The sequence below is a fragment of the Carettochelys insculpta genome, chromosome 3 (genome assembly GCF_033958435.1).
Source record: "Carettochelys insculpta isolate YL-2023 chromosome 3, ASM3395843v1, whole genome shotgun sequence".
Lineage (NCBI taxonomy): Eukaryota > Metazoa > Chordata > Testudines > Carettochelyidae > Carettochelys > Carettochelys insculpta.
The window spans coordinates 178712759-178725929 of NC_134139.1; the positions used below are offsets into that span (position 1 = coordinate 178712759).

Here is a 13171-nt window from a genome sequence, read left to right on the forward strand (position 1 = left end):
GGGGAAGAGCTATTTTACAGAATACGTGGAGGACAGAGGCCCTCACACATTCACAAAACATTCCCTGCAGCATAGATGGCACCACATTTTTAAGGGGGCTGTTAATTTCTGTTTTTCACCTGTTCATCTCTCTCAAATCACTCCTCAATGTATACGGGGAGTGAGAATGACTGTATGGCCTGGGGATTAGGGGCACTTACCTAGTTGATGGGAGAGTCTCAGGCTGTGTCTACATTACCACCTTTCTTCGAAGGAAGGATGGTAATGAGGCTGTTTGGAGTTTACTAATGAAGTGCTGCCATGCATAGGCAGCACTTTATTAAGCCAGTTTCCCCCTGCGGCAACTCCAAAGTTTTAAACGTTGAAGTATTGGCACGTGTCTAGCTGCGGCGCACCCGCCCGTACTTCGAAGTGCCAGGGTATCTTCGAAGTCCGCTTACTGCCTCAGGAGTAAGAAGACTTCGAAGATGCCCCGGCACTTCGAAGTACCAGCGGGTGTGCCATGGCTAGACGCATGCCGGAACTTCAGAGTTGCCACGGCGGGGAATTGACTTAATGAAGTTCTGCCTATGCACGGCAGAACTTCATTAGTAAACGCCGAACAGCCTCATTACCATCCTTGCTTCGAAGGAGGGTGGTAATGTAGACACAGCCTCAGTGAAGTCCTTGCTCCAGTTCTCATTTACTTATACACAGTGGACTAATTTCAACAGCAAAGTTTGAAACAAAATACAGTAAACCCTCGAAAAGCGCGATTTTGAGTTGCACTTAACTCACATTAACGTGAGTAACATGCAACTCAAAATCTCGCTCCCCTGGCCCTGGTTCAACTCTCCACCCAGCCCTGGTCACCACCTGCACACGGGTCTGGCTCACCTCCTACCCCTGCGCCCAGCTCTGGCTCCGGCTCACCACCCCTATTTGTGGCTCTAGCTCAAACCCCTGGGCCCCAGTTCAAACCTCCTCCCCCACCCCACCTCCCATTGGCTACGTCTACATTAGAGCAATCTGTCAGAAGAGATCTTCTGACTAAACGTCTATCGACAGATTGCGGCTAAACTGCAAAATGGATCGAAAAAGCGATCTGCTCTGTCGCCAGAGCTTGACTGGACTCCCTGGCAGCACCCTCGACAGATCAGCCAACTGGAAGCACAGCAGACAGAGCTGCCTGGTAACCCAAAAGCCCTGTTGACAGAGGGCCGCCTGGCGTGTCCACACGGCTTTTTTGTGCAGAGATTCTTTTGAGAAAGGTGTTCTGCCTCATGAGAGACAGGCAGAAGGCTGTCAACAAAAGTGCATTGTTATGTTGGCAGAACACATTTTTAGTATGGATGCTTCACAAGTTTTTTTTCAACAAAATGCTAGTTCTGTCAACAAATTGCTCTAGTATAGACGTTGCCATTCTGAGTGGGTTCCCTGCCCACTGGGATCAAGTTTATAATGGGAAGTGTGTTCTCCTCCACCCAGTGTCATATGAATCTACTCCTTTGCTCTGGTAAAAATACATGAAATCAAAATGAAATCATGTTGAGTCAGGACAAAACTAAACATCTTATTAGGGCATAGCCTTGAAAGTTGTCTGATTCTTATTTGCTGAAGATCTTCATTTTCAGTTAAACCTCAAATAATTGTTGATTTGTCAGAATCACCAGCCATTGATAAAGTCCATTTTTCACCCATCTCTAATTGTATGTTTGTATAGTATCTAGCATCCAAATCTGGGAGTCTTACGCACAGCAGAATACAAATTAGCATTAACATGTTCTTGTCTCAGAGCAGCAAACCCTTTTGTACCATTTCTTTTCTTTTTTCAAAATAAAAAGCAAGACTCCAGGACTTAGGGAGGTAGTGATTTTGTCCTGATCTATAGGCATAGCGTCCTCCAAAGCACAGACTGTAAGTGCTTAAACTGGTGAAGAGAGGAACATAACTCATATGGGTTAGTAACTTTGATGTAAATACTGTAATGCTTGTTGAGACTCAAGTTATTTTTATTAACTTCAGGAAACATATTTGCGTGTCTTTTCCAGATTGGCCACATTGATGGGGAACCTAATCGAAAAGGAGCTTTCCCAGTATCATTTGTGCACTTTATTGTTGACTAAATTGCTACTGATGGAAAAAATTCTAATTTCCAGCTGTTGTAGATATCCATCTTGCTCTGTTACAGTCAGAACACTTCCTGATTCATGTGTACTTTACCTGATCTATTACCACAGTTCTCGCTTTAAAACTTAAACTGATTTTTTTCTGTGTATCTCTTCAATTTTTTTTTTTTAAAAACTTATTCAAGGTGAAAGGAAAAGCATTGCAAAAAGCTGTTCAGGAGTCTAACTACATGAATATATGCATTAAAATCTGACATATAACTTGCAGTAAATCAGCTGAAATGCAGTTCCATTGTTTTCCCCTGACAAGCACCATAGTTGAGGATTCTGCATCCCCAGTGTCAAGGAAATCCCTAACACATAGCAAGGTAGCATATTCTGCTAGCTCTCTCTATTCTAAGTTGTAGAGCCCAATCCTACAAGCCGTGTATTTGTGACTTGCAGGTATTCAGCACCTTGCAATGTCAGGTTCCAACTAAGGACAAAATAAAGAGTTTTTCAGCTCTGAACTTGAGTTGTAGCAAGTAAAGTTAAAAAGCTTTTCAATTCACCACTGAAGGAGACTTCTTTCACATTTAATGTAGATACTTGCTTAAAGCTGTCTGAAGTCTTTTAGCTAATGTTATGAGTTTGAGACTTTTTTATGCTGCATGTATACATAACTTGTTTTGAAATGTCCTTTTGGTATGTTACCTCCATTTTTAGTCATACTAATGTGACTACTGCTGGTTAATTAAACCTCCTAGCAATATTCCCGAGTTATTAAATTAACTCAAGGATATGAAAGCGGCACTTCCTGAAATTTACTTAAAACTCTGTAAGGATGGTAGATTGCAGATCATTTCTTAGAACCATTTCCTTATGGTGTGTAGACTTTTTGTATTTTGCATTTTCTTGATCACAGTGACATGTTCATACACAATTATCTTTAGTGGAACATTTGAATATTCTACTGAAAAAGGAAAAACATTAGAAAACTCACTAGTATACATCAGTTGTGTATTTCATACACTTTTTTAAAAGTGCGCCACTACACCTTGCAAACAATTAAATACTAGTTTGCAAATTCACTCTGTATTTATATAATATACCTGCATCTATGGTAGCTACACTGTTAAACTTGTTTACTATTTTGTGAACAAAAAGCTAGGCCATTCATAATTCCCAGTTAGTTGATGGAATAATACAAAACATCGATAGAGATTTAATGTCATTTTGATTTTTGTATATTGTGATAATGTACTGTTTTTTTTGTTTATGCTACAGGAAAAACTGATAGCATAGGATTAGAAATCAATGTCTAGGTCACATTGGCTTTGATCACTTTTTGTGACTATTATATCTCTAGATTTATCAAGAGAACTTTGAATTTCTGAAAATATGGTGTCTGTTGGCCTCAGTGTTGTAAGAGGGATGAAAAAGGCCAATGCAATGTTTTTTATATTGAGAAAAATTATGTGGCATTAATGCTGGAAAAGTAAATCTGTTGAACTCACCTTTATGTCAGCTTTCTTAAAATGGTACAAGTGATAGACAACCTGTCTTTACTTTGTGAAGCTGTTGCTGCATTATAAATGGAACAAACTGGAATGTTTCAGGATACTTTGTTGCAAGTTTTGAAGCTAATTAGTCTGCATTTTCAAAGTTCCCAGTGAAATGTATATGATATTAGGAACAGTTTAGCACTACAGTTTTATTCACTTACTGATGTGTTCATGTTGGTTTTTTGAAACACGATTTTGTATGTTTCTATCCCTGTAAGCTTCTAGAAGGTAAATGGGCATATTATTTTGCACAATTCACTTCTCCCTTGTACAGTATTTTTAAACACAGAATCTTGTAGAATCTATAACAGCCTGCAATTAGTCTTGATTATTTGGTCTCAATTGTTGCTTTATGTAACATTGACACAACTTCAGCTACACTAGAAAGTGTGTAACTCTTAGTCATGTTTGATGGGCACAAGTAACTTTTCAGAATACAATTTAATGGCACTGTGGTGCTGGTAACAAAGATCTTACTGCCCACTGAAGAAATTCTATGAGTAAAATATTCCCCAAGTTTCAACAGTATGCTCTGTGTTTGCTCCTCTGGGAGAAGAAAATTGCAGAAGAGATTCTGAAAAGACTGTAGATATATATTTATAACGAAGTTAATTTTAGCTCCAAGATTTTGGCATGTTTCATGCCATTTTTCATCAAAGTTGACTTCAGAAGAAAATGGTTAAAAAAAAAATCTGTTACTAGGCAGACTAGTAGGTTGCTGTGTTGTTTTTAAAAAGAGCAGTTGACATTTAATAAAATGCAGCTTTAGAATGGTATCTGAGATGTATAATATTCAATTCAGTTTATTTTGTTTGGTTGCAGAGCAACTGTATATAGTGTATAACCTAAATCAACTCTTATTTTCAATGTCCTGGATGCAGTGATTTATAATTAGAGCATGATTAATAAATTTACTCCATTAACCAGCCAAATGACTGGAAAATAAAACTAATTTTAAAATCAATTGACTATTTTCCTTGATTTTGTGCAGTTTAAACAGTTTATTTCAAAACTGTAAAAGACAGCTGCTTATTTGATGTTTGTTTGTGCTTGCACATAATCAGATACATAGAGCTGAAGTGGACCATGAGAAGCCATCAGGTCCAGGTGCCAGAGCTGACGAAGGACGACATGTCTGTCCACCCTGTTCTTAAAACCTTCTATGACAGCAGCATCCAATAGGACTTCAAAGATCGCCACACTTGTGGTTGTCGTCTTTCCATATTCTCCACATTTCCCCCACGCCTGCTCTAACTGAATGCCCTCCCCCCAGAGCCTGGCACCCTCAGCTCCCCCATTCTAATTCAATGCTGGCAACTCACGAGAGCCACTGCCGCCACGCACTTCTTCCACCAAGCAGTGGGGCGTGTGCGTAGACGGCATTCTCTGTGTGCAGCTCTGAGGAGGAGCTGCATTCGCCACAATGCAGTGTCCTATTCAGCACATGTGGTGAATGACGAGTGTTTTGGACACTGTTTCTATGAGGTGCATTCCACAACTTCCTTTAGAAGCCTAGTTAAGCGCTTAACTACTCTTTTAGTTAAAGTATTTCTTAGTATTGAAACTAAGTCTCCCATGTTGCAAATTAAGCTTCTGTGGATCTGGAGATTAACATCCCTGAACATATATGAAGATTTGAGTAATCCTCACTTTTTTGTTTTTCAGGAATAAACATAGCTAGTTTTTCAGTCTTTCTGTATGGGTCAAGTTCTAGGGGGAAAAAAGATTTAGCTTTCCTCTCTATACCACTGGTTTTCAACCTATAGCCCATGGACCCAAACACGTCTGAAGGAACTCTCTCCGAGCAGTCCATGAAAGGTGATTATGGAAATCGTTTCGGATATCAAAAAAATAATTCCATTTTTCTGCTCAACCACGATATGTGAATCCCCTTACCTATATTATAGGTCACAGCTGGTAGTACTGTCAATGTCATAGAAGCCAATAATTTAGTGCCCTTATCTCAAATGCAAGGCTGAGACTATGCAATATTTATAACTGAATTCTGTTCAGTTTTGAATCTATGAGTTCTATGGTAGAGGCCCACAGACTACAGGCTGAATTTCCAAGGGGGGGTCTGAATCTCCAAATTCTTTTTCAAAGTCTGCAAATGAAAAAAAAGTTTTTGAAAACTATTGACCTAACCTCTCTCTCCTAACATGGGAGCACCAAAAACTAGCCAGAGTACTTCAGCTGAGGTCAGCATGACAATTTTTTCTTACACATGACTAGTGCTCCATGTTTGTCGCAGAAGTCATGGATTTTGTAACTTCTGCAGTGGCCAGCATGACTGGCTCCAGGACTAGCTGTTCAGGTGGTCCCTGGGCCAGCCATAAGGCTCCTCCTGTAGCCAGCCATTCGGTTGGCTCCATAGTCAGCCACACTAGCAACAACTCTGGTGGGCTCTGGCAGCCCTGGTCTGCTGGTCCTAGGGACTGCCTGAGCAGCAGCCAACATATCCTAAGCAACTGTCTGAGCAGCTGCTGGTGCTCCAGAACTCACCTCCACCATGCAACCCCTGCAAGTTTTAATGAGGGGTATTTATGGTATACATCATTGACATAGCACAGGGTCATGATTTTTAATTCTTCCTTGAGTGTCCCCGTGGGTGCTCCACGATAGGTGTCGGGCTCACCCCGGCACTGCAGATCGGATCTTTCCAGCAGTTTCTGCCGGACCGCGCATGCGCCGGCGCGCGCCGCTCCCCTGCGCGCTCCCGGCCACGTGCACGATCCGGTCCCCGCCAGTTCCTTCTTAATCGCCATCGGCTGCAGACGGAATCTGCTCAGGCTGCAGCCAGAGTCAGCGTATTTAGAGGGTTTTTTTCAGAGTTTTAGAGTTCTCTTTCAGAGTTCTTAGTTAAATTGTTTGTTTCTTTATTGCAAAAATAATAATAATAATAATAATATATAAGCAGAAAGTCTTAGAAACGAGAGGTGGAGCGGAGGCACCCTAGGGACGTGAAGGCCAGTAGGCCTCCTGCTGTGGCAGGCTGGAGTCCGTGAGAGGGGAACAGGCACAGAGAAGGTGCTAAGTACCCTATTAACAGCTCAAAGACTCACCGCAATGTCCTCTTCAGGATTCAAGAAGTGTGAGTCCTGCCGTGAAGCTATGCCAGCCTCTGATGGGCACAGTCAATGTATCAGATGCCTGGGGGAATCACACGTCACCCAGAAATGCTCCTTCTGTGCAAAGCTCACGGCCAGAGCCAGAAAGGACAGAGAAATGCAGCTGAAAATGCTCCTGTTTGATAAGGCCCTCCAGTCAGATGTGCCAGAGAGGCCTCAACCGGAGGGACCCACAGGGCTCCATAAAAGGAAGGCGGTGTCCCTCACCCCCTCAGTGCAAAAACGGAAGAAGCTCTCTCCAGCCCGATCCCTGCCGGTGGTCACAGCGAGCGGGACGGGTGTAGCTCATAGCCCCCAGCCGCAGTCACAAGTGAGCGGCAGCGCGGCAGCGCACGTGGCAGAGGCTGAGCCTCCGATTACTAAACAGCTGGCCTGCGCATTCAGAGCGGCGGCCAGGCAAGAGCCAGAACCAGCGGCACCGCTGCAAGCGGCACAGACCCCCGCAGCACCAACGGTGCAGGGCCAACAGGCACATAGCCTGCAGGCACCGGAGGAGACCACCCGCACGGCACCGCAGATGAGCAGGCCGAGCGTGGCACCAACAGCAGGGCCAAGATCCCCGGCACGGAGAGGGGCGGAGCCAGCCACGCAGGGGAAGGGAAAGGCAGCAGCGAAAACCCGGCACTGCAGCCCTTCTCTGGACAGGGCTGCAGGGCTGCTCTCAACAAGTCCTCCCCTTTATGCTGCGTACACCAACCAGGAGACATGGGTCTCCCCCAGCCTACCCAGAGCCTCCTTCCCCGTTCCTCCAGCCACCCTCGCCCTTTCTGGGATTTGAGCCTCTGGAGTACTACCATAAACCAGTTTCACCATTGTCTCAATCGTCCAGACGATCTCGCTCCCCCAGACATCGGGGGTATACACCTTGAGAGTGGTCCAGGTCTCCATCCGAGGAACCGTGCCCATGCTGCCACGGTCGTCCTTATCACGCCGGGCATAGACACCACAGGCATACACCCAGGGGCAGGTCCCCCTCGACCACCCAGTACCCCCGTGGGCACTCACAGACGGGGAGGGAAACACAGCTGTCTCAAGGGGAGCTGATTCTGGAACCCCGAGATTTTCCCTCGCAAGCCTCTAGTGAGAGGGTGTACCACCGACAGCAGGACCCTGAGAGTTCAAGGGAGGTCTACCCTAGTGGTTCCTCCTTGTACTCCCCCAATGAGGCTATGGCCCCCGGGGATGTTGCCCCCCCGGATGACCTCAAACAGTTTCAGGAGCTGTTTAAAAGGGTGGCTTTCACGCAAGGCATCCAAACAGCAGAGGTGCAGGAGAAGCACCACAAGCTCCTCAAAAACCTGAGGCCTCCGGCCTTGTCCAAAATCGCTATCCTGCTCGACGAAGCAATCATGGAGTCTGCTACCACCATATGGCAGACCCCGGCTTCCGCTCCACCTATAAACAAGAGGGCGGATAAGAAATACTTTGTCCCGGCGAAGGGCATGGAGTTCCTGTTTAGTCACCCACAACCAAATTCTCTGGTGGTAGAATCGTCTCAACAGAGATCAAAGACTTCCCAGTACAAAGCGGGGAGAATGGACAGAGATGCCAAGAAGCTAGAGCTATTTGGCAGAAAGGTATACTCCTCCTCCACCCTGCTGCTGAGAATGGCTAATTATGCAGCACATCTAGCGAACCACAATTTCGACAATTACTCCAGGCTTACTTCTCTCATGGATTCGCTTCCAGAAGATAAGAAGCCAGTGCTGAAGGCCATCGTGCAAGAGGGCTATGCAGTCTCAAGGACGGGAGTCCAGATCGCTGTGGACGTAGTGGACACGGCGGCACGCTCAACGGCTATGGCAGTGGTCATGCGCAGGGAATCCTGGCTCCAGATATCGGGTATCCCGAGGGATCTGCAGGCAAAAATTGTCAATCTCCCTTTTGACACGCAGAAGGTGTTTGCAGAGTCAACTGATTCGGTCCTTCATTCCAGTAAAGACTCAAGAGCTACACTCAGAACCCTGGGTATTTACACCCCTCCATATAGAAAGAAAAAGTATTACCCTCAACCACGGCGATACCTGTACCAGCCTCAGCGTGCTCAGTACCAACGGGGCTACGACCAAGGGCGGCAACAACAGCAACAACAGTATAGAACTCCCAGGCGATGTTCCCAACAAGGCCGTGCATCCTCGGGGCAGGCCCAAAGGCAACAAGTTTGATGGACAGATCGAGGGCTGCACTATTACTACCATCGCGCAATGTCATCCACAATTAATGTTCCATCATCGCCTCCGACCGTTCCACTCACAATGGCAAAAGATCACCACAGACAAGTGGGTACTAGAGATCATAGCCACGGGTTACGTGATCCCCTTTCAGTTGCTCCCACCGCCAAGACCTCCACCCAGGCCTCATCTCAGGGATGCCTCCCACGAGGTGAAACTCAAGCATGAGGTGGACCACCTGATGCTTATAGGGGCGGTCGAAAGAGTGCCGGAGCGACTTCAAGGGAAAGGGTTTTATTCGCGATACTTCCTCACAGAGAAGAAAACAGGAGGGTGGAGGCCCATCTTAGATCTTCGAGGCCTCAATCGGTACTTGCGCAAACCACGCTTTCGGATGATCACAGTCGCCTCTATACTCACGGCACTGGACGATGGAGATTGGTTTGCAGCCCTCAACTTACAAGATGCATATTTTCATATAATGATCCACCCGGCTCACAGACGTTTTCTCCAGTTTATTGTCGGCAAAGAACATTTCCAATACAAGGTTCTGCCGTTCGGCCTCTCCTCGGCCCCCAGAGTCTTTACCAAGACCCTGGCAGTGGTGTCAGCCTACCTGCACAGACAGGGGGTATTTATATTCCCATATCTGGACGACTGCCTACTGAAAGGGGCCTCGAAAGAGGAGGTACTACGCATGATACGCATAACAGCAAACACGTTTTCTTCACTGGGCCTGGTCATCAACCTTGCGAAATCAAAGATCGACCCCACACAGGACATAGAGTTCATAGGGGCACACACAAATTCTATCACAGCAAGAGTTTATCTACCCGACGCTCGCTTTTGCACTATCGGTTCCCTGGTACAAGTCATTACATACAGCCCCACGGTGCCGGTTTTAACGTGCTTGCAGCTGCTCGGCCACATGGCAGCGGCAACGTTCGTGGTACAGAACGCCAGATTGCATACGCGCAACCTACAACATTGGTTGGCGAGCGTTTACAAGCCGGCATCCCATACCGTCCGCAGGGTGGTGTTGCCCACGGCAGAGGTGCGCAGATCCCTGCAATGGTGAGTAAACCCCAAGAATATGCTAACGGGTACCCTTTCACCAACCACAAATCTCTATTTTTCTCACCACCGACGCCTCCCGCATAGGGTGGGGAGCGCATATTGGTGAAAAGGTGACGCAAGGACTGTGGTCCCCTACGGAACAGTCACTGCATATAAATATTCTGGAGCTCAGAGCGGTGTTCAACGCCTGCAAACACTTTCAAGACCACATACAAGGCAAGGTAGTCGGAATCAATACAGACAATATCTCCACCATGTTTTATATAAACCGACAAGGCAGAGCTCTATCCCGTGCCTTATGTGCAGAAGCAGTCCGGCTGTGGAACTGGTGCATCGCCAACAATATAACGTTGAAAGCCTCGTACTTACCAGGCGCTCACAACGTGAAGGCAGACCAGCTGAGCAGGCACTTCGCACTCACACACGAGTGGCAGATCTGCTCCGATCTGCTATGACCGATTTTTCAGGCATGGGGGTTTCCCCAGATAGACCTGTTTGCCACTCAGCACAACAAGAAGTGCCCCCAATACTGCTCAAGGGCAGGACCACGGTGCTCATCCACAAGGTCCTGCAGAAAGCCAGGAGGGAGAGAGCCCGCATGATCCTAGTGGTCCCCACATGGGATTGACAGCAATGGTTCCCCTTGCTTCTCCGCATGTCGGATCATCCACCGCTTCCCCTTCCAGTAGCGCCGGACCTGCTCACGCAGGCCCAGGGGTCCATAGTGCATCCTCACCCCCGAGGCCTGCGCCTACAAGCATGGTTAATCTATGGCTCAGCTCCCTAGAAAGTACATGTACAGAGGGAGTGCAACAAGTCCTGGAAAGTAGCTGAAGGATCTCCACCAGGAAGACCTACAAACAGAAATGGACTCGATTCACTGCATGGTGTTCCACCAAGCAGTTAGATCCCCTTGAAGTGCCTATACCTGTCATACTAGAATACTTACTGGACCTCAAGAGAGGCGGGCTCTCCCTCTCCTCATTGAAGGTCCATCTCGCCGCTATATCGGCTTTTCAGCATGAAGATGAAGGGCCCACGGTGTTTGCCCATCCTATTGTTACCAGGTTCCTGAAGGGGCTGGTAAACCTGTACCCCCCTCGGAAACTGCTTCCACCATCATGGAGCTTGGACCTGGTGCTCAGCGTGCTAACGGGACCACCCTTTGAACCCTTAGCCACAGTTTCCCTCCGTCTCCTTACGATAAAGACAACCTTCCTTCTTGCAATCACGTCAGCTCGCAGGGTCAGTGAGCTCGCAGCAGTTATGGTAACGCCGCCCTGCACGGTATTCTCGAAGGAGGCGTTAACCTTACGGCTGCACCCAGCCTTTGTTCTGAAAGTGTCTTCAGAGTTCCATCTTAACGAACCTATAGTTTTACCCTCGTTTTACCCGAAGTCTCATAGCTCCAGCAAGGAGGCACGCCTGCACCTCCCGGACGTGAGGAGGGCGTTGGCCTTCTACATAGACAGAACTAAGTCCTTCCGGAAAACAGACAGACTCTTAGTCTCTCTCGCTCCCAGATCAAAAGGAAAGGGTCTCTCTTCAAAGAGAATCTCGAAGCACATTGTGTCCTGCATAAAGATGTGCTACGAACTTCGAAAGACTCCTTTACTGGCCCCGCCTAGGGCTCATTCCACCCAGGCGGTGGCGGCATCAACAGCCGTTTTCAAGAGCATCGTGCTAAAAGACATTTGCAGAGCGGCGACCTGGTCATCCTATGACACCTTTGCCAAGCATTATGCCCTACACCGGGTATTCCAAGACGACACCCGCCTCTCGACAACGGTCCTTTCAGGGGCAAGCTGCACATAACCTGATTACCCACCTCCTTTCTTGGGTTACTGCTGGGTAGTCACCTATCGTGGAGCACCCACAGGGACACTCGAGGAAGAAAGAGAAGTTACTCACTGTAGTAATGATGGTTCTTCGGGATGTGTCCCTGTGGGTGCTCCACCACCCGCCCATCCTCCCCGCTTCGGACCTCTGTTTGGTGTTTTTCAGGAGCATCCGAGGCGGTTGGTCAAGGAACTGGCGGGGACCAGATTGCGCACGTGGCCGGGAGTGCGCAAGGGAGCGGCACACGCCGGTGCATGCGCCGTCCAGCAGAAACTGCTGGAAAGATCCGATCTTCGGTGCCGGGGCGAGCCCAACACCTATCGTGGAGCACCCACGGGGACACATCTCAAAGAACCATCGTTACTACGGTGAGTAACTTCTCTTTTCTCCCCCATGATCTATCCATTACTTTTAGGAGCACACTATGGGGGAGTCACAGCAAGGAATAGCAGGCCTTGTGTGCTAACTCAGGACCTTGAGTTGGAGCTTTGAATATAGGCCTGGGTTCCCTGCCAGCCAGAGCCACACATCAAATACCATGCAGAGTACAGTGGACTGCTGCATGGGAATATTTTCTCCAGGACTTACTTTTTTTATACTAATCCCTTGGTAGTGAAACCCTGTAATGATTTGGCCAGAAGGCCGGAGTTACGAAACAGAGACTGAGGTTCCTGGAGCAACAGGTCCACAGGACAGACACCCCCAAATAAAGGTGATGGTGTGACTGGAGCTAATACCAGGATGGCCAGAAGGAGGCATCACCAGTAATGAGTGACATCTATAACTATGCCCCAGAGAGAGATTTACCTTTTTTTGCAACAATATGACATTCTCACATTCAACGTACAATTCTTTATAACCCCCCAGTCCTTTTCAGCTGAACTATCACCAGGGCAGTTATTCCCTAATTTCTATTTGTGCATTTGATTTTTGTCCTTCATGAGACAGACATACTCTGTACTGGCTTTTATTTTTATTATTTTATTAATCTTCGTGATGTATGTTAGATCAATTCTCCAGTTCATTTTGAATTCTAATGCTGTCCTCCAAAAAGCTTTCAACTGCTCCCTGCTTGGGTGTCAGCTGCAAGTTCTCAGCATTCACCACTCCTTTATCAAAGTCATAAATGGAAATGTTGAAAAATACCAGACTGTGAACAGATCCCCATCTGCTATCCCAAAAACAGAATCAGGTATCCCAGATCAGCTCTCCTATTGCTTACTTCTGACTTCCCCAGACATTAATTCATTCCAGAAAGGTGAAAGGACAGGGCCTGCCCAAATATAATTGCCAGGGTTAACTAA

At 46.9% G+C, this 13171-nt stretch overlaps 1 protein-coding gene across 3 annotated transcripts in view; it reads left to right on the top strand.

Annotated features, from left to right (window-relative positions):
• ASAP2 (ArfGAP with SH3 domain, ankyrin repeat and PH domain 2) overlaps positions 1-4610 on the top strand; it is a 231254-nt gene extending 226644 nt beyond the window's left edge. For all 3 annotated transcript variants that reach the window (XM_074991235.1, XM_074991236.1, XM_074991237.1), the window contains one exon: positions 2031-4610. In XM_074991235.1, the coding sequence (XP_074847336.1) occupies positions 2031-2105 (75 nt within the window). In that variant the 3' untranslated portion in view covers positions 2106-4610. The remainder of the gene's footprint in view (positions 1-2030) is intronic.
• Positions 4611-13171: the final 8561 nt, after the last annotated feature.